The sequence below is a fragment of the Alosa alosa genome, chromosome 15 (assembly GCF_017589495.1).
Source record: "Alosa alosa isolate M-15738 ecotype Scorff River chromosome 15, AALO_Geno_1.1, whole genome shotgun sequence".
NCBI lineage: Eukaryota > Metazoa > Chordata > Actinopteri > Clupeiformes > Clupeidae > Alosa > Alosa alosa.
The window spans coordinates 796,424-819,003 of record NC_063203.1 but is presented as its reverse complement, the minus strand read 5'-3'; the positions used below and the strand labels follow the sequence as shown (position 1 = coordinate 819,003).

General features: G+C 40.4%; 1 protein-coding gene across 4 annotated transcripts in view; it reads right to left on the bottom strand.

Annotated features, from left to right (window-relative positions):
* Positions 1 to 9,542: 9,542 nt before the first annotated feature.
* The window catches only part of exoc3l2b (exocyst complex component 3-like 2b), a 166,775-nt gene continuing 153,737 nt past the window's right edge, over positions 9,543 to 22,580 (bottom strand). For all 4 annotated transcript variants that reach the window (XM_048264542.1, XM_048264543.1, XM_048264540.1 and 1 more), the window contains one exon: positions 9,543 to 10,692. In XM_048264542.1, the coding sequence (XP_048120499.1) occupies positions 10,413 to 10,692 (280 nt within the window). In that variant the 3' untranslated portion in view covers positions 9,543 to 10,412. The remainder of the gene's footprint in view (positions 10,693 to 22,580) is intronic.

The window sequence follows — 22,580 nt, the reverse complement described above, 5'->3', positions numbered from 1 at the left end:
CTGGGGGCCTGGGGCGATGGATGGCACGCAGGTCCTCCCCTCTGTCAGTTCGTGGGAATGGGTGGAACTGTGGCCATTAATGGGTGTCCAGGTTGGCAATCAGTCAGGCAATCAACCAGGCAATCAGTTATTCCTATTATTATACTTATCATTAATAGAATAATTACAACTCCTCTCCTCTGAAACCCTCCCTCTCTATGTTCCAGCTTCTCTCCTCCTGGCCCAACAGCAAGCCAGCCTTATACATATGCACACACACACACACACACACACACACACACACACACATACATCCTCACTACCCCTCACCCCCCATCCCCACCCCCATCCCAACACCACCTCATTCACACTCTCAGAGCTACCATCCGCACCCCCCCCCATCCTCCCTTCTTTTCATTCCGGTCATCAATTTCATCCCTGATAATCATATCTGTAATCATCCTGGACGCAAATCATCCTTAGCCTTTCTGTTATTAATGTTATGTTGTGTTATGTTTGTGGAAGCCAAGTCAATGTGATGTCTAAGTTACAGTATGTGTTTATGTAATGTACATCTGTTTGTCGTATGTAGTATTCTTGTGCATGTCGTAGTGTTGCATTTTCTGTAATGTCAATGATGTTTGCAAAAGAAATAAAAATAAATAAATAAAAGCATGCATGGTTAATTAAGACACATTTATTGTTTATGTGGAAGGGTATTAAAATTAATAATTTCACCATTTCGTCAAATTACAACATATCAAAAAAAGGCTACACAATTTATAATCAGGAACATCTCGGCGTCATGTATACCAACTTTGACATGAATCGGATCAACCGTCTAGGAGGAGTATGTTAAAATTGATCATGTCCACAACACACAAAATCTCAATTACCTCACTTCCTGTGGGCGTGGATAATGGCATGTTAATACAAAAGTTGTTTGTTTTTGGGAGTTACATACACCCACCAAATTTGGTGTGTGTATCTAAAACTATATGCCAACCACAAGTCACTGTGACATAAGGGGGTGCTATGGAGTTCCTGGGCAACGCCTGGTGCCAAGCTTTTATCCCTGTCTATTCACTGTACCACTTGATGTGTGTGCCAAATTTCATGCGTTTTCACGGGGGAAGCACCTCTTTTGGCATCATGATTCATCACATATTTCATCATATATTAGTCTGCACAAAATCCCAAATATCTCACTTCCTGTTGGCCGTGGCTAATGCATTGTACATGTGAAAGTTGTTCATCTTGGGGAGATAGAGACACCTACCAAATTTGGTGTGTGTAGCTGAAAGTATATGCCCACCACGGGATCAGTCACCTAAGGGGGCGCTAGCGAGTCCCTGGGCCATGCCCGGTGCCAAGCTTTTATACCTAGCTGCTTTGTGTGACACCTGATGTGTGTGTCAAATTTCAAGACTTTTTGATTATGTTAACCACCTCAAAATATATGTCAACCACGGGATCGGTCACCTAGGGGGACGCTAGCGAGTCCCTGGGCCATGCCCGGGGTCAAGCTCTTGTACCTAACTGCGATGCGTGACACCTGACGTGTGTACCAAATTTCAACAGTTTTCGACCATGTTAACCACCTCAAAAACAGGAAAGCAAAAAAGTAGAATAACAATAATAATGAAATCCAAAATGGCGGAAAATCCATCATGGCGGAAAATGACATCATAGGGTGCGTGAACGCACGTCCAACTTTGGCCTGTTGGTGGCGCTAGAGCGCTGGAGGTGCCGGCATGAAACTTGGTGCAAATAATTATTGGCCTGTCCCCAATCAGTGTACCAAATTTCACAACTTTTCACCAGTCGGTTCTATAGGCTGCCATAGACTTCAATGGCGGAAGCGTAATAATAATAGGGAAGAAAACATAGAATCACTAAGGGTTGCCCTGCAGCTTCGCTGCTTGGCCTCCAATAATAGGGAAGAAAACATAGAATCACTATGAGTGGTCTAACTTTATTGGCCTATATCTCTGAAATGGAACAAAATATCAAAATTCTGAGCGATAACTTTTGTGAGGCTTGGTCTAAACATTGTCTGTGAGAATTTTGGTGAAGATTTGATTATTTTTGAAGAGTGTGAAACTTTTTATAATGTTTGGCTTTTCCATGAAATTGTGTCAAAAGTAAACATTTTTAGACCATAAGACCAGGGCCAAAAAGATGCATCTGAGTTTAGAGATTAATATTATGAAATAATTTTGAGTCTAGGTCAATCTGGTATGGAGAAATTAGCATTATTAACTTGTTTTCCAATAGCGCCACCTTTGGGTGACGTAGTACAGTTATTTTCACATTGACGGTATTCAAATTAAATTTTTCATTATTGTTAAATAATATGATGGGAGAGTATTATTGCCCATTATGGGAGAGTATTATGGGATGGGAGAGTATTATTATCCAACAGCGCCACCTTTGGGTGCAGTACCCCAAATTTTGGGTTATGGGCAGAGGGGGGTACTGGTAACCATACCTGAAAATTTGAAGAGTTTTGGAGTTACGGTTTAGGCTGCAGTATGACTTTTACAGAATTTTGGCCAAAAATGAACGGTACAGATGAACGGTACCTGCAGCTACGCTGCTCCGACCCCTAATAATAAGAACAAATAGAATCACTATGGGTTGCCTCGCAGCTTCGCTGCTTGGCCCCCAATAAGAACAAATAGAATCACTATGGGTTGCCTCGCAGCTTCGCTGCTTGGTCCCCAATAATAATAATCCTTACAAAAACAATAGGGCCTTGCGCCCTTCGGTGCTCGGGCCCTAATAATAAGAAAAAAATAGAATCACTATAGGTTGCCTCGCAGCTTCGCTGCTTGGCCCCCAATAAGAAAACATAGAAACACAATGGGTGCCTTCGCAGCTTCGCTGCTTGGCCCCCAATAAGAAATCCTAGAAACACAATGGGTGCCTTCGCAGCTTCGCTGCTTGGCCCCCAAATATAGCTGCAAGCAGCAATGAGGGGGCCAAGCAGAATAGGCCAGAGTAGCCATTGCGACAAGATAGAACGCAGCAGACACCCGCGATCAACAGGGCTGAGTATTGCCACCACCTCCGCCAGCCAGCCCCACCCCCACCTAATCACCCCTGCCCGTCCTGCCCTGAAATGTCCTTGCACGCACGCATTAGAATGAACTGGATGGAACATGTCATCAGTTTCACATCAAAAAATAAAAGATTGATAAAACACATCAGCAACTACAGATCAAAAGGAAATTGCTAATTGCAGCACCCCCTACAGATCAAAGGTCACCAAATTTTTTGAGCGTCCTCCTAATGGGGTCATGCATCTATGTAGTAAGTTTGGTTATGATACATGGCAGGGTTGCTGAGATATGAGCTCACTTCCTGTTTGGCGGCTTCGCCACCAATTTCAATTGGCTGTTACAGCCGAACGCTTCTGTCAATTGTTCCAGAAAAAAATACACTGATAAGGCATGGTCTGAAGATGGTCTCTGCCAATTTTGGTGAGGATCCACTGAAATTTGTGAACTGCGAAAATTTTTACGTGTTTTTGATTAAATCCAATATGGCGGCCGAATCGATTATGATGACATCACAAATTGGCTTGGGTCGTCCTAAGGACCTCCAACAGTATTACCAGACACCAGTAGTGCATTTTAATTCTAAGCACAACAGCAGCTACAGGCCAAAAGGCATATTTCTCAATTACAGCACCCCCTAGAGGTCAAAGGTCACCAGATTTCTTCAGCGTCCTCCTGATTGGGTGCTGAGTCCATGTACTAAGTTTGGTTATGATAGATGAATGAGTTGCTGAGATATGAGCTCACTTCCTGTTTGGCGGCTTTGCCGCAAATTTCGATTGGCTGTTACGCGCGAACGGTTTTAGTACCAAAGACAAAAAGCAATGCATTAATGAGGCATGGTCGGAAGATCATGTGTGTCAAGTTTGGTCACGATCGGACAAAATTTGTGACCTGTGAAAGATTAGTTTCACTTTCACTAAAATCCAATATGGCGGAAAATCCATCATGGCGGAAAATGACATCATAGGGTGCGTTGAACTCGGCTTGGTTCAAGGATTCCAAGGATAACTCATTTTTCGAGCGAACGGGTCAGAAGTTACGGGCGTGAAAGCATGTCCAACTTTGGCCTGTTGGTGGCGTTAGAGCGCTCGGGTTGCGGACTTGAAACTTGGTGAAATTAATCATGGGGCAATTAGTGTGCCAAATTTCACAACTTTTCACCAGACGGTTCTATGGGCTGCCATAGACTTCAATGGCAGAGGATTTATAATAATAAGAAAACTAAGAAACACAATGGGTGCCTTCGCAGCTTCGCTGCTTGGCCCCCAATAAGAAATCATAGAATCACTATGGGTTGCTTCACTGCTTGGCCCCCAATAAGAAAAGATAGAAACACAATGGGAGCCTTCGCAGCTTCGCTGCTTGGCCCCCAATAATAATAAGAAGAAGAACAAATAGAAACACAATGGGTGCCTTCGCAGCTTGACCCCCAATAAGAAAACATAGAAACACAATGGGTGCCTTCGCAGCTTCGCTGCTTGGCCCCCAATAATAATAAGAAAAGGTAGTATCACTATGGGTTGCCGCGCAGCTTCGCTGCTTGGCCCCTAATAATAATAAGACATATGAATATCATCATCATCATATCTAATTTTGTGTAAAATTTCAGATCAATCAGTCAAAGCCTTGAACATTTTTGGCACATTTCCTGCTTGGCCAGATGGTGGCACTATGCTAGACATGTGAATTACACATGTGAATATCATCACAATAATGATATCCAATATTTTGTAAAGTTTCAGATCAATCAATAAAGGCATTGCCAATTTCTGGCACATGTTCCTGCTTGGCCAGGTGGTGGTGCTATGCCAGGCAGGCCCATTGGGTGTCTGGATATCATCATAATTAGTTCGAGCCGGTGGAGAGACAGCAAACTGCAAGGAACGCGTGATTGGAACCTTGGGGGTTAGTAGGAGGCGCGCGGTGTGGATACGAGACTGTGAACAAGGGCTACTTGTCATTGGCAGAGCTGACAGGCATCCAGACTGGACACGGTTTGTCATTTTCTTTCTGGGGGAGGGATTTCATGGGAAAAGCCACCGAACCCCCCAGATGGACTTGATTTTTTTTCTTGTTTTTTCTTTGTCTGTCTCATGTTGGGTGGCCGACTGCTGGTGAACGAGAGAAGGTTGCAGCTGTGATCCGCCAGCCAGAGAAGTGTGTTTTGCTGTGTATGTTCAGCTATATGGGACTTTCTTATCACTGTGTGTAGTGTTGTACTTGAAGTGAGAGCTTTTCCTCCTGTGTGTTCACTGATATTTATGCTGGCTGTTATGGCTGCGAAGGAATTGTGAAAGTTCCAGATAGGGGGTACAAATAAATACTGTTAAAAACTATTTATTTGTTGTGTGGTTCATGTTGCTGGTGGCTCTGGGATCCATAACGAATTGGCATAGGGGAAGAGTCTGGTATCTGGGGTGACCCTAACCCTGTCTCCTAGAAAAGAAAAGTGGTAGCTCAATTGGGCTTGGCCACGACAACTGTTCCAGCAAATCACAGACGAGATACGCGTTTAGGAGAGTTTCAATTGCACGGGAGCAGCATGGGAGGGAGGGGGAAGTAGCGAGCTAGCTCTCTGTTTTGTTTGAAAGTCAACAGATGTGACGTTACCCAGCATCGCATAGAGCACCTTTAATAGCCTATAGAGCTTTGACTCTCCCAATGTGTAAAATATGGACACGTTATATTTCTCTCTGCCCATTGCAGTGTGTTTCAATGCCTGTGTTTCATGAACGGAATTCTTAAAAGAATAGGCTGGACAAAAGGATACACAATTACGCAACACATTTTTATTTGATTTATTTGCTGGCGATCAGACATTCAGGTAGGGGCGGCCACAGCAGTGAAAACTTAACCATGATATTTTGAAGGCCTACTAAATGGCTTGGGCAACGGTAGCAAGATAACACGGTAGCCAGATAACATGATCAGCTATGTTAATTTGTTACAATGATAATAACTAGGGCTGTCAATCGATTAAAAAAATTGATCTAATTAATTACATACTCTGTGATTAATTCATCTAAATTAATCGCATATATAATTTTTGCTGTGAAAGTATTTTAAAATATTTAAATTCAAATGAATCATTGAATAATCAGCATTAGTGACATTAAAGTTCAAAGACTCTTTTATTATTATTTTCACTGTTCAAATAATTGCCATAATAATCTATGATATGAGCTAATATGCTGAGGAAATAAATTCAAAAGTGCTTCGGGAAGAAGTTTTTTTTTCACATACAAGGCATTTCAGGCCACAGATATAACCTAGGGGACACAATGAAAATAAATCAACACTCCCCTCAATGTCAACACTTATTTCTTTGCATTGATGTGCGACTATAGAGTTGATGAACTCCGGTGATATGCAAATTCCTTGCTGCAGACATTGAAGAGGACTATATTTACACTTTATTTTTTATCAACACTATCAGGCAGTTTTTTAAAAGTAAATGTTCCAATCAATGATCCAGGCAGCACGTTTTCTTCTCTCTCCTTCATTTTACAGTCTAATTTTTACTGACTAGAACGGCTCGGGGTCAAAGGTCATACAGAATCGATTAATCTGCACTAATTTTTTTAATCAGTTATTTTTTCTCAAATTAATTAATCGAAATTAATCAGTTATTTTGACAGCCCTAATAATAACGTTAGCTGACTTCTTTTAATCGTACAACTCAAGTCAATTTCTCTCTGTGCCGTCAGCTGGATTGTGGTGCAAGCAGGTAGACGTCTGATTATCAAACAAGCAGTTCAACTTATTAGTGGTTCGATGCCCAGGTGGACTTAATTTTATGCTATTAAGGTGTTTGTTTTTTGGGTGGCATATTCATGGTCCTGTTCATGTAGTACTACAGACAATTCTGACATTTAAACATGTTACGCATATTTGTTTTTGTCTCTAGTTTATATCAGAAAGTGACAAATCTGCAAGCAGCCGCATCTGTCAAAAACTCGTCATCAATGGTGAAACGTCATCAACGCAGCCAGTTAACATGGGAGCCAGTTGCCATGTAACACCGGCACCGTGCCGTCCCGGTTGACTGTTCAGTCAGATTTTAATAGGCCTATAATGTAAAGATTTTTCTTGCCATCTAAGGCACGAGCGCATCTGTGAGGACAAGCCTCACCAAGTAGCCCGTTTGTTTACAAACAAAATTACATTTAATTAAACTGCTTGTATGGCCAAAATAGTTTTGAACATTTTAAATATCAGTGCCGGGTGAATTAGGAAATGTTCTCAAAGTAGCCTTATGGGTGAAAGCTGCTCCCCCCCTGTCAAGCAATATAACCATACAAACGCGCGGCCTGCTCACTCATTGTTTCAAAAGGAGTAATTTCGGCTTTGTCGGAACTGGCCATTGTAGGCTACGAAAAAATAAACTTTCAAAACTAACGAAAAATATTTATCTTCTTTCAGTTAATTAAAAAATTCGAACGTCATTTTTGAGCAATTTTGACAGCCCTAGTCCACTGTAGGCTACGCCAATCGGCTATTAACACCTTCAAACTAGCCCCGGTGAGGGGGTCGCTATAATGCATGTGAAATAGCACCATTGAGTAGCCTATGCGAAATAGGCTTAAAGCAACACCAAAGAACTTTCCCTCTGTCGCACGCACGGAATTTGTTTATCCAGCACCGGCTTTGCAAATAACGATGTCCACAGACAAGGTAGAATATGTTGCACGATTTATGAAAGTACGATGTATTGCGACATCAGATGCAAGTCAAATTTGTAGTTTCTTTTGTCTCAATCTATCGAACTACAGATCCGCTACCCGATCTGGCAAACTTGCATAGTGCGGTTATAGCCGATAAAGGGCCGCAAAGCAAATGCAGAAGTGCCGTTCACCCTGTTACAAGTTGATGAACCACTGAAACGATTTTGGAAACATTATTTTAAGGTACAAAAAACTCTTTGGTGTTGCTTTAAAATCGTTCCGATCAAGTGGATTGTATGTGACTTGTCTGTTCTGGAAATTATAACCCTTATGAAAACCAATTGGCCTATTTTAAGGAGCTCCAAATAAACTAAATAAATAAAATAAACGAAATCTGCTCGAGTAGCCTAAAGCATGTAGGCTAATGATTCATAAAACATACCAAACGAAGTCCATTCTGTGGCTATTGAAATTTGGGTACTATCATGTTAACTGTAACCCACCCTCTGAAGCCTTTTGTGACACATAGAAAATACTTTTTAATGAACCTGACGTGTTCTTCATTCTCTGATTCTAAAAATGTCATTTTTGAGTCATTAAAACTTAATACAAAGTGGTTTTGAGCCATTTTAAATCGCTAAGCTGCAGCGTCGCACGTTCGTAGACTGTGCGCTCCCCCTCCGTCTACTGACAGCCAGGGCGTATACATTTCTTCTACGGCTGCAAACGGGATTCACTCGCAGTTAACCAAATATTTCTTTATTAGGCAGGCATATTTCTGGCTATTAAATTATTTCTAAACCAGTCTGCTAAAGTCTGTAGTGAAGTCTGTGTAGTTTTCCATCCGCTTTTTATTTTGCGAGCCAATAGCCGCCATTGCATGTTAACCTTAATGCGTAGCCAAGCCTTATGCCGTAGCCAAATAGCCTAAATAAAATTGAAACAATGCCTTCTAGTAGGCCTACTCATGGACTGATACTGTAGCTCTATTGGGAAGGACACGGCTCCATTTCTTTTTACGAGACACCCTGCTCACAAGAGCCATCTGGTGGTTGTTTGGGTTGATGCAGCGTCGTTGCAGTGTCACTGGGGAAATACAAATTAAAGTCGCGTGATCACGCATGAAGCCGGCACGCAAGCCAACGGAGAGTTGCTAGACTACCCTGGCTGCAAATTACATTTGCTGCCACTAGGGTGCATCTAGATTTTTAGGCTACTGCTTTACACCAAATAAAGAAGACTTTGTAAGGCATATTCCACAATGGGACATGCATTTATGGGGGTGTAACACACACATTTTTGGCAGAATGATGCCCAGTTTAACTTGGAAAGTGTGAGATGGTGTGTGATTCTAAGGTACAATTGTGGAATAAAGGTTTACCAAGCCTAATACCAAGTGTTAAGTATCCCTAACTTTTTTCAGCAAAGCTGTTTATTTCTTCTACCTCATACCAATGAAAAGTTATGTCAAATTGGTATTGCATATGCATATATAAATACACTCTAAGACCTGCACATGTTTTAAGTTCAATGTGAAAAGTTGAATGTGGTTGCTGATTTTTAGAAAAAAAATGGAAGTTGTAGTAGCTTCTAGAAAAAAGGAAAAGTGTGCAAGTGGAACAATCCACTACTGTAAAATAGCTTACTGAAACATGAACATTTTTCAGAACATTTTTAAGTAATATCACCATTAATCATAACCAAGATCAAGTAAAAACTGTTTACTTTACTGTATCTTCAAACTATTTTTTTTCACTCATGTTTCACTTAGACATTTGTTTTCTCCCATCTGTTGAAATTCATGAGCATTTGTATCATTAAAAAAAGTCAGAACCATGATCATTCTATGTTTTTATTCTTTTTATGACATTGTTGCTCTCTTTTGCCAGCATTTTCAAATCAAAACACTCTCGGTCCATTACGTTTCAAAAAAAAAAAAAAAAAAAAAAAAATGGAATGACAGCTGGAGTGAGTGTAACCTCTATCATCCAATTTAAATTATGGATTCAATTATGTGATGGACATACAATCACTGCATTAACATTATAGCTCATGATTGAATGAGATTCTTTAAATGTGTGCTGAAATATTACTGGGTAGTCACTGTTAACATAAACATGCAACAAAAATATTGTTTAAAGAGAACCAAATGCATATCCCAGATCACCAAACAGACTGACAATAAATAATATCAATTCGTTCATATAAATACGTTGTCTTAATCCAATCAGACATGATTGCTCAAAAATACACTATATTCCTATTTAAATATTTATAATTGAATAGTTCTTACATATAATATGATTATTTTCTATATTGCTTAGGTCTCTACCACCACACAGTACCTTTGATTAAGCTTTAATCATTTGCATACATCTACAAAATCATTGACATCACTCTTTTTTGATCAAATGGAGTGCTTAATTTCAGTGCCTTCATATTGTTATTTGAAACTTCTGATTGGTTTTACACATTTAGATGACTTTCCCTCTCAATTACTGAATAAAACAATTTCATGTCTTCCAGCTGACAGTTGATTATCCAGCATTGCCAGCTTTGATACCATACAGCAACAGGAACACAGAGATGCAGGAGGAAGCACACAAACAACAAATCACCTGTCACAACAGTTCCATTTACCATAATTTCAATTGTTGGTTTTAATTTTAACCTCCCCAGTTAAACCATTTCTGACACCTGAAGATTACAACATGTCATCCTGTGGCTCACGAGGGAATGGCCTCTTGCGCTGCACCCTGAGGCTTGAGAAGCATGAAGATGTTGCCAGGGCGATGCGACTGAAGGCCATGTTGAGACAGCGCACCTCTGAAGTAACAGGGACCTCTGAGAAGAGAGCATGGTCTCGGGGCAGCTGAGCTAAGCTCTCACACATCTCTATGTCCTTGACAATGTTCAATATCTCCTGCCTCTCCATGTGTCGAGTCATCCCACGGATATTCAGCATGGCAGACACATGCTTCTTCCTATGATGGGAGCAGATTATAGGTCATGGGTCCACTTTCTTAAAACTTCTGAGTCTGAGACCTGTCAGACACGTTGATGTAGTCTGACATGCCTTGAAAATGTTATACATTTCAACTATCAAAGAAACATTCAAAAGTGCCATATACGGTTATATTCAGGCATTATGTAGTATTCACAAGTATATATTCCTTACTCTGTGTCCTAACTGCATATGACCATCTGATCATCGCATATGGGGATGGGTATCGTTAGGATTTTATTGATAATGATACTGCTTATTGATACCGGTTCTTATCAATTCTCTTATTAAAGAAAACATACAATGTTAAACTGTGTTTACTTCGGAGTTGTTGAATTATGGCAGTAGGTATGTAAAATGGACATACAGTGAACCTCAAAAATAAATCTCATTGTCACCTGCTTCATATGCAAATCTCACAACTTAAAAATGACTGAGGTAAAGCGAGCCAATTTCAATGAAGCCACACTTTGACGTCAAAGTGCAGGACTGCACCTTTGGTGCGACCCTGACATTTATATTAACCAACCAACTAGATCATGAAGCTCAGCTACGGGATGTCCCTCCTTCCTTTTGCTATTTGCTAGGTTTGACAATTGTCTATATGCCAGGAAGGCTCTTTAGCCAGCTCTATATTTCCAGTGGAGCATCAGTTGTGTTGTAACAGCATTTTCTGTTATATTCTGCTTTCATATTAACTTGGACACTGAATATCTTGTTTATGCACAACAAGGCAACTATTTATTGAACTATGACACACACTATGACAATCCTTCAGCATCTTAACACGCTCATTCACTAGGTGAAACACCCAACCAGGTCTGTGTAAACAGGTACACTAAAATAATAGCCGCTACAACACAGCTGACACTCCACTGGAAAAGAATTGCAATTCTAATTCTTGAAAAACATGAAAAATGCAGTCAACAAGTTTGGGTACAGTGGAGGGTATAATCATCACATTGCCCAGATAGCAAGGACACGTTGGCCCAACATTGGTATTGGTTGGCAGTGTCGGATGTGGCATTTCGTCGTTGAAACAATGTCACAACAATGTCAGCCCATCTAGCAATTGTATATCGAATGTTGGTTTATAGTATATTATGTTCGACGACAAAGCCCATGTTTAGTTGCAATGTCACTTAGATGTCAACAAAAATACAATTATTACATGACGTATGTGCAACAGTGTTTCATGGGGCAGCCGTGGCCCACTGGTTAGCACTCTGGACTCTGGAGGGTTGCCGGTTCGAGCCCCGACCAGTGGGCCGCGGCTGAAGTGCCCTTGAGCAAGGCACCTAACAAAAAAATATTAACCAAATATTTCTTTATTAGGGCAGGGAAGGCATATTTCTGGAGGGAAGCGAGGGAAACTGGCCACATCGAAATAATGCCCACTGTATCTGTGGCCTGAAATGCCTTGTATGTGAAAAAAAACTTCTTCCCGAAGCACTTTTGAATTGATTTCCTCAGCATATTAGGTCATATTATAGATTATTATGGCCATTATTTGAACAGTGAAAGTAATAATAAAAGAGTTTTTGAACTTTAATGTCACTCATACTGATTATTCAATGATTCATTTGAATTGAAATATTTAAAATACTTTCACAGCAAAAATTATATATGCGATTAATTTAGATTAATTAATCACAGAGTATGTAATTAATTGGATTACATTTTTTAATCGATTGACAGCTCTAGTTATAACGTTGCCATGTCTCAATGATAAAGATAGTCTACAAGTGGTAACTCTCCGCCATGCGCCCGATATGCAGTCCCATGTTTTGCGGATTTTTGAATGATTTCATATTGAAATGTCAACGTCCCAACAACATTCCCCCACCGGCCTGTTACGGATTTACTGCAGATGTGAAAATAGTCAATCATAACATTAAACCTACTTCTGTGCAATACAGAAGTCTGCGCAAACATTTATGCTATAAATGTGTCCATAATACATTTACAAAAACTAACCTTATTTCTGTGATTAGTTGAAGACCACAGAGCAGTTGCTCCACAAGTTCATGTCAATTTGGGAGAGTGCAGCCTGCAGCTCATGCTAACTTGGGAAGGTGGAGAGAGTTAGTTTGCTTCGGTAGGCCTACATACTTATAATTTTGAATGGCTCCGTTAGAATGTTGTTAAATTAAATTGTACTGAAAAAACATGAGCAATGTCAGCGAGGTTTGAACCCATGCCTCACTGAACACATGCATGGCAGGCGGGTGCGTTATCAGAAGCGCCATCTCAAACTTTCTCGAAATAGCATGCAGCAGATTTCATCACTGCCCACTGGTTGTTTGCTACATCATTTCAATGTGGGCAATATAGTAGGCAAGCCAAACGTTGGCGATTTTAGACCCATAGCCTACAGTGAGGCCATTGTTTTTGGCACTTGATTTCGTCTTTAGAAGAGTTCGGCCATCCCTCTTACAGCCAGCAAGACAATGCAATGCAGCATTGTTGCGCTTGTGGAAAACGTTCTGAATCTCTGTGAAAAGGCTTCTATCCCAAATTAACATGGCAAAGTTGCCCATGCCTAAAAGGTCGAAGAGATTTTGCTTCTCAAGTGTTTGGTGGCGTGTTAGATAGCATGTCAGTCTTGTATTTGTCAGTGAAGCGCTGGTTTGAATCCAACGATAGTAGGGGTAGACTATATTTTGCAAAGGTTCAGTCGGTTGTTTTTCATTGAATCGAATTAGTCCATTAGCATCTCGCCTGCTAGCATCACATTTAAAAGTGACTAAGATTTCCGGTAATTTTTCTATTTAAAACTTGTCTCCTCTCAAGTTAGAAAGTGTAATAAGACCAACAGAAAATGAAATGTGCCAATTTTCTAGGCTGATTTGACATGACACTATACTCTCATTCAGGCGTAATAATCCAGTCACTAACCAATTTGTCTGCTGCAGCTCAACCTTGTTGCTGGAAGTTAGCCTTAAATCTTAAATCTCCTTGTTACCATCTACTTTCTACGGATTTACTGGCTACCGATTATATCTCGTGAACAAACTCTTGCATTAACTGTTGTTGCTCGAGGCTTTGGATTATCGGACTCTATAACCTTGATCGCCAAACTTTTCTGTCAAACGTTAACGTTAAACGTTAAGCCAGTATCAAGGGCTGCAAATAATACCGGGCCAAGGAAACGATATCTGGAAGAAGAAAGCATCAAATTCCTTCTAACGTCTCTCAAAACTAGTGACTCAATATAAAAGTGAGATCTTCTCAGATTACTTACCCGCTACCTGTGTTCGAGTTATCAAGGAACTGCACGATATCGCTGTTGCTAGCCAACTAGCAAACAAACAGTAAAAAACAGTTGACACCGGCGAGCCATCGCCGCGACACGATGCCTCCCCTCAGCTGTGCACCAGGCTGCGACTCATGCGTCCTTCTCAGCTTAAAAAGATAGTGGAACTCGAAGCCAGAATAGCGACCCTCCATCAGATTGAGAAGGATGAACAGTTCCTCGACACTATTCTCTCCGTAAGTAACGTTACCTCTCTTACACACACAAATGCCAGATGCCCTGATTTCACTCTGTCCTCCAATACTTTAACCATGCCATGCACTAATGCAACTTCTGTCCCTGTTGCCTCTCCCGGCCTCTGCTGAGAACCAAGCCTGCTCTGCTGGCCAGCTCCACTCCACACCAGCCTGAGCCATGGCGTAGAAGCAAGCATCACAAGCACGGCAGACGGTCCGGACGGCACTCAGGCCCAGCCCAACCTATACGACTGGAAAATCGCTATGCCATTCTGACCGAGGATGAGGAGCCCCTCCAGCCCCGAGACAACCATCCTGGTCCCTCCTCAAAGTCGGCGCCCCCCCCCCGACCACCCTGGTCATCGGCAGTTCCATGGTTAGAGACCTCTGCATTCCCCCATCATGTAGCGGTCCCTCCAAGGTCTACTGCTTCCCTGGTGCCAAGGTCCTTGACATCCAGCAGAAACTCCCAAGCATCCTGGCCCGCCACACCAAGGTCAACAACATCATCGTGACACGGGCAACGAACGACATCAGAGATAAGCAGTCAGTAGCACTGCAGGAAAACTACAAAACTCTCATCACCACTCTGATGGGCACAGAAAACGCTTTGTCATCTCTGGGCCTCTCCCTACCTACAGAAAAGGTGCTGAGAGATGGTCCAGACTGTTCGATCTCCACACCTGGCTCAAACGCTACTGCGCTTCCTAAGCATCCCTATGTCAACAACTGGGGCTTGTTCTGGGAGAGGCCCAGTATGCTGAAGCTGTGATGGTCTCCACCCAAACCAACATGGAGCCAGGCTACTCTCTGACAACATAGCGCCCACACTGAGACATTGACATTCTGTAGAAAATATTACAGATTCACGCCCCCAGGTATTGATTCGAATGGCATTATACATGTGGATGAGTCTGAGAATGTTTTCTGCAGGGTAACATACAATACTACTACCATAGATCAAGCTGTGTCATGCAATAGCATGACTTATGCTTATAGTTCTATTCCAACGCTGATTTCTACCCAACGATAGTAAAAGAAAAGACAAATTTAAAACTAGAAACCTAACAAATATTCTTTCCATACCTCAGCATATTCCTCAAAAGCCAGAGGCATTTTCAGCTAACATGGGTTTACTAAATATAGGTGCACTTACTACCAAAACCTTTGCAATCAATGATTTTATTAGTGAAAAAATTGGATTTTCTGTTTCTTGTTGAAACCTGGCTGACTTCAGACAGCTTAAGCTGTTCTTGTTGAGACTTGTCCCCCAAATTATAATTTCTTCCACTCAATTAGACAAGGCAAACGAGGTGGTGGAATTGCCTCCATTCTCTCAAACAAATATAGTTGCACACTCTAGTCAACTTTGGCGATATATTTTGAGTATATTGCCCTCACTCTGAAGGCTGACCCAGTTGTACTTCTATTAACCTTATACCCCTCCTAAACTATGGACTGGCTTTCTCGACCAGTTTTCTGAACTTATGTCGCTCATCATCACTAGCTATGATCGGATAATTGTAAATGGCGACTTCAATATTCATGTCAATAAGACAACTGATGCTAAAGCCAGTAAGTTCCTTAATGTGTTGGACAGTTTAGAGCTAAAGCAGCATGTTACAGGACCCACCCACAACCTTGGCAACACCCTCGATCTAGTCATTTCCAGAGGGATAGAAGTCACAGACTTATCAGTAAATGATATAAATATGTCTGATCATCATTGTGTATCTTTTAATATTGTACTACATACTCCAAAAATTCATCCCGAAATTGCAATCAAATCGCGACTCTTGGACATTAGAGCAGAACAGCAGTTCATAGCTCTTATAGACTCCATAAATTTAGATATTTTACATCATCCCATTGATCAAATGGTAGAGGCTCTTAATCGTGAATTAGGCGCTCTGCTTGACAGAGTGGCACCCTTAAAGACTAAAAAAAAGGCCCTGTAGCAAACTGACACCTTGGATGAACGAAAATATCCATGATCTAAAAAGATCATGTAGGAAAGCTGAGAGAACATGGAGAAAAACTAAGTTACAGGTTCACCGTGCCATTCTAAAAGAAAAAAATTGCAAATTATAATAGAGCTATTCGGAATGAGAGGAGGAACCACTTCTCTAAGGTAATTGCTGAAAACAGTGGAAACTCTAGGGTGTTGTTCTCTACCATTGATAGGCTATTGCATCAAACACCTTTTGATACACTCAGTCAGGCATCCTCTCTAAGATCTTAAGAATTTGCAGACTTCTTCAAAACAAAGTCATTTCTATAAGGGAGGCTATTGGTAACACAAGTAATATGTTTGATAGTACACCCAAAAACAGCCCCCCAAAATTAAGGTCCTTTAGCACTATTACTCAATCTGAGCTTGGTAAAATTATAACTCAAACCGGCTCCTCAACATGTGTTTTAGATCCAATCCCTACTACATTCCTCAAAAAAGTATATGATGGCTTAGCTCCCTTTTTTCTCAAGGTAATAAATACCTCATTAGAAACAGGTATATTTCCAACTGCTTTTAAAACCGCTGTTGTGAAACCTTTACTTAAAAAGTCAAAACTTGATCATACCAATCTGAGGAACTACAGGCCTATATCAAATCTATCGTTTTTGAGCAAAGTACTTGAAAAAGTTGTTTGCAATCAGTTAAATACCTTCCTCAACGAAAACAGTATCCTTGAAAAATTCCAATCAGGTTTTAGATCAAATCACAGCACAGAAACGGCTCTAGTAAAGATAGTCAATGATCTCAGACTAGCTACCGACTCAAACAAAGTCTCAATCCTTATTCTTCTGGATTTGAGTGCGGCATTTGACACCATTGATCATAGCATCCTAATTCACGCCTCATGCGAAGTGGGTGGGTCTCTCTGATAATGCTCTAAACTGGTTTCAAACCTACATTACTGGCAGAGATTTTTATATCAGTCTAGGAGATCATGTATCTGAAAAACATGACTTGCCTTTTGGTGTGGCCCAGGGGAGCTGCCTTGGTCCCCTGCTATTTTCTCTATATATGCTCCCATTGGGAAACGTCATAAGTCAGCATAATGTAAACTTCCACAGCTACGCAGATGATACCCAATTGTATCTTTTCTGTGGAGCCAACTAACCCAGATGGCCTTTGCTCCCTCACTGCATGCCTAACCTCCATTAATCAGTGGATGAGCAAAAACTTTTTGAAACTAAATGATGACAAAACAGAGGTACTTCTGGTTGGACCAAAACTAAAGCGAGATATTATTCTTAGTAATCTGGGGAACTTGGCACACCAGGTCAAACCAAAAGTAACAAGCCTCGGTGTCATCTTAGATGCAGAGTTAAGTTTTAAGCCCCATATCAGTAAAGTTACTCAGACAGCCTATTTCCACTTGAGAAACATTGCCAAAGTGCGGCCCTTTTTAACTCAACAAGATGCAGAAAAACTAATTTGCGCCTTTATCACTAGCAGGTTAGACTACTGCAATGCACTTTTCACTGGTCTTCCCAAAAACATCTAAAGAAATTGGCACTCATACAGAACTCTGCGGCTAGACTTTTTAACTAAGACTAAGAAGAGAGAACACATCACCCCTGTGTTGGCTGAACTGCACTGGCTCCCTATTTCCTATAGAATTGATTTTAAGGTTATGTTAATTACTTACAAAGCTCTGAATGGCATAGCACCTTCATATATCTCTGAGCTTTTAATATCTTATCAACCACAAAGGAAACTTAGATCATCCAATTCTAATCTTTTAATCGTACCCAAAGTGCTCCACAAACAAAGTGGAGAAGCTGCGTTTATCCATTATGCCCCCAAACTATGGAACACCCTGCCTCTCTGTACATCAAGCAGGCGAAGTTCAGTAAATATTTTTAAAAAAGATCTGAAAACATACCTGTACAGGAAAGCTTTTAGTTAACTCATCTTATCCTGTAGACTACATTTTCAGATTATTCTACATCTGCTACTATTGGAGGGCGCAGCCAGCCAGATTAAGTCAGGTTCTGCTCAAGGTTTCTTCCTGGAATATGGGAGTTTTTCCTTGCCACAGTTGCCATATGGCGTGCTTGTGGGGGGTAAGAGGGTTAAGGCTGCCAGTCTTATGGCGTCATTTTCTATATTTTTTTATATGTTGCTGAGTATAACATAAACAGCAAAGAAAAGTGATTGATAATGACTGACTGACTATTATTGTGTTACATGCTTCAAATGTAAAGCACTTTGAGCTGCATTCTGTGTATGAAAGGTGCTATACAAATAAAGCTTTATTATTATTATTAGCTTTATAGCCTACAGGGACTATTTTCAGGTGGTGCAAAAGCCTGTCATACTGGTGAATGTATATGCCCCTAATTGGGACGATGAGAGATTTATAGAAAGAGTGATAGCATCCATACCAAGTCTCAATTCCCATTCTCTCATTTTTGGAGGAGATCTAAATTGTACAATTACTCCATCTTTGGATCATTTCAATCCAAACTCTAATTCTCCCTCCAAAATGGCAAAGAGACTGTCAGTGTTCATGGATCAAGTAGGCTGTACTGACCCGTGGCATTTCTATTTCCCATTGAGCAAGACATATGCATTTTTCCCATGTACACCATACATATAGTAGAATTGATTATTTCGTCATTGATTCTGCATTGCTGTCTTTGGTTAAAAAAATTGAATATTCATCTATAATCATCGATTATTTTTTAAACGATTAATCTAGCGATTATTTTTTAGATGCATCGATTAATCTAATGATTCATTTTTTCAGTCCGATTCGATTTCGATTCGATTATCTCCCCATTAATTCACTAATAGCAACTTATCCGTGTTTATTTTACGACGGAGTATTAGGGCCACACATGAAGGAAAAAAAAATTGCCATGACGAGATTAAACTCGACATGTCGATTTTAAAGTCGACATGTCGACATATTTTTATTGAAAAATATTGAAATGTAAGATCGTCTTTAATCTCGACGTATCGACTTTAATGTCGCCATGTCGACATTAAACTCAACATTTTGAGAATAAAGTTGAAATATCATGTCGATTTTAATCTCGATGTGTCAACATTAAACTCAACATTTTGAGAATAAAGTTAGTTTGGAGAGAGAACGACCGCTCGAGACGATTGAAAGGGAGGACGAATGAAACAATGCAACTAGTGCAACAATGATTCAGAGTGTTCGAGTGCAACAATGATTAGACATAGGACTATATCATGTGGACAAAACATAGAACATATTAACCTACGTTGCTCAGCCAAATAGGCTACTTAAGTAGCCTATCACGGAGTTACAGGCGATAAATGCTATGGTCAAAAGTAGCCTAAATGTCATTAGCGGTTTATTTATTTATTGTAGGCCCATTATTAAAGTGTTGTTTTTCATCTAAAGGTTCAACTGCATACTAGGCGATCTCCCCAATCCTAGACTTTCACGTTGCTTGTTTGTAATGGATGCAAAACAGCCTATTGCTGAATGTCTATGGAGGGACGAATGAAGCTGTCCTCCCGACCACCCCATGTGGGCTAGTAGCCTACATGCACACATATGCACACATAGCCTAGTGCATAAATAAAGTGCATGCACACATATTCTCTCCCGGGATCAAAATAGTATATATGCTTAGGCTATACCTGTGTTTCTAGCCTCCTATGCTCCTAGGCTACGTATTGCAGGTGAGACATGGAAAAGCAGTTTTAGAAAAATGAGTTTTGCCATGTTATCCTATGGAGAGTGACGGCCTGTGGGTCATGAAGGGCAGTTATTTGGATGTGCAGTGGCCTTACCCACGTAAAACAGAGTGAAATAACATTTTGTATAGAAACATTATATCATTGGATACATATATTTTTCTAGCTATTTAGACTAAACGACATAGTGCATGGTATTTCCATAACTGCGAGACAGCACTTCACGATGACGGCAATGAGTAGTTAACAGACGCAATCTATCTAAATATCTGCAATCTAGCGATCTATCTGAAATAACACCTATTTGAAGCCCATTTTTCATGTAACATATTGTGTATTAGTATAGGCTACATAGCTTAAACTGTGTAGGCTATGTTTAAACAGTAGGGCCTATTGCAAGTTTAATGTCAGCATGTCGACTTTAAAGTCGACACGTCGAGATTAAAGTAGATATGATATTTTAACTTTATTCTCGAAATGTCGAGTTTAATGTTGACATTGCGAAAAAGACAGTTGAGAAACATTTCAAATAACCAAGAAGAAAAGCTCATGAAAAGTGTCAATTGTAAATGTATTTTATTTTAACGGTCCCCTGTGTAACATTTTCAGTTGTTTGTTAACAAAATCAACATTTCCCATTCATAAATGTGGCCCCATTCAAGTTTAATTACCACCACCACCAAATCGAAGCATACCTATTGGCTTAGAAATCCTCACTTACATTCACATAGCGCAGTGTCGACTCGCCGTGTACGTGCGTAATTTTAAAATAACGGTGGCCAGCAAAGGAAATATGCGAAATACAGCTCAGTCTTTGGCTTCTGCATGCATAAAAAAAACATTAGCTTGGATTCATCTGCAGAATTTCCCTACATTCAGCATTGTAAGTTACGAGCCCATTTTCTACAAGTCATATGTCTTCCTACCAATCCGACATTGAAATTGCATTTTCCAACGAAATAAATAAAGAGAAAAATAACTTTGTTCGTGATCTGTCGCCGTCTCACTTGATTTCTAGTTTGTAGAGCCAGAGACAGTTGACAAACTAACCTAACATAGTTTTGCTAGGACTAGTAGACTACCAAAGTTGCTGAACGTGTTATTTCAGGTTAGTTTGCAACAATATAAGTTTAACCAAAGTCCTTACCTACCTGCTACCTAGCTAGCGAACATATATAAATATAAGTATATATACTCTTTTGACCCTGTGAGGGAAATTTAGTGTCCGTGAATTAGTAGCCTCCTGGGGCAACAATTTAGTAAGATTTAAATTCTTAAAAAATAGATCAAGTTTAGAGGAATTATATGGAACCTCAGAACTGTACAAGTTGGAATAAAAAGAACGGAAGGTAGAATTAATCAGTTTGGGGTCCGTTACCAGAGCTCCTTCTGATGTTTTAATGGCAGGTATAAGCGCAAAATTTTCACTGGCACGCAGGCTTATTGCAAGTGCCCGGGTGGGGCGGGCTCCCTCAAAGTAATGGTTTTGAAGCGTGCGATTGATAAGGAATTTAACACGCTGTCGGAGTAATGAATGGAGTGATTCTGGAGAAACGTTGTTGTGCATGACACATTCAATTTGCCCGAGATTGCGTTCCATTTCAAGAACCCTGTGTTGAAGAGTCTTGTTTAAATTGGAGGCAAACGATACACAGTTACTTCTAATATCCTTTCATCAAATCCCATAGTATGCAAGTGTCCTCAACTGAATGGTTGTTAAATGATATGAATTCTGTTAGGCCTGATTCAAGTTGATTTACAAAGCTCTCATTGCGCAGCAAAGAGGTATTAAAACGCCAGCGTGGAGCACGGTCGCGAGATTCAGAAAGGTTAGACCTGCAGATGACAGCCTTATGGTCTGAGAAGGCCAGGGGGAGCATGAGCTTACCTTTTCAAGGAGATCCTTAGATACAAAAATTAAGTCTATTCTAGAAAATGACTGATGTCTTGCCAAAAAAAAAGAGAAGTCTTGCCGATTATAATTGGTAACCCGCCATATATCAATTACTGAAAAATCATGAGCCCATTTTCTTAATGCACTAGACGCTGATTTCTGATCACTGCCCTCAACTACAGTCATCCTGTCTACAGAGTGGTCCCAGACTGTGTTAAAGTCTGCCCCAATAATAACCGTGATAATTATCCCTTTTGTTTCAAATTTTCGGATAGGCAGATGGTAAGCTTGTTTTTATGCTGGCAACAAAACAAAGGTACTTTATTTTAAATGCGTACCGCCATGGCAATAAAGAGAAAGAAGTAGGCTATGATTTGAAATGTAAGCTGACTGTTGTCAAATTTGCCAAATAAAATACGGGAGAAACTAAATGATTCATGCTCTGTCATGCTGTTTCATTCGTGACAAAAAGGAGGGAGAATGAAACATTAAGCACGTTTCACTTTTGCATAAATAATTCCTGAACGGTTTTGGTCAGGGCTGAAAATGCAACTGTATTTGACAGAGGACAGATATAGGTTGCTAGTGACAAAATATGAACTTTCAGTGTGATACGATCTCTTTGGAAATTATGTTTGATTAAAACGTGTTTCATCTGTTCTGGCTATCCCTGCTATTTGGATCTTACTCAATGAACATCTCAACACTAAATGAATGATGATCCGTAATTGTCATCGGATAGCCATATGGGTAGACATTCAGTGTACACCTTAAAAGTCTGCTTATTAACACTTGCAAG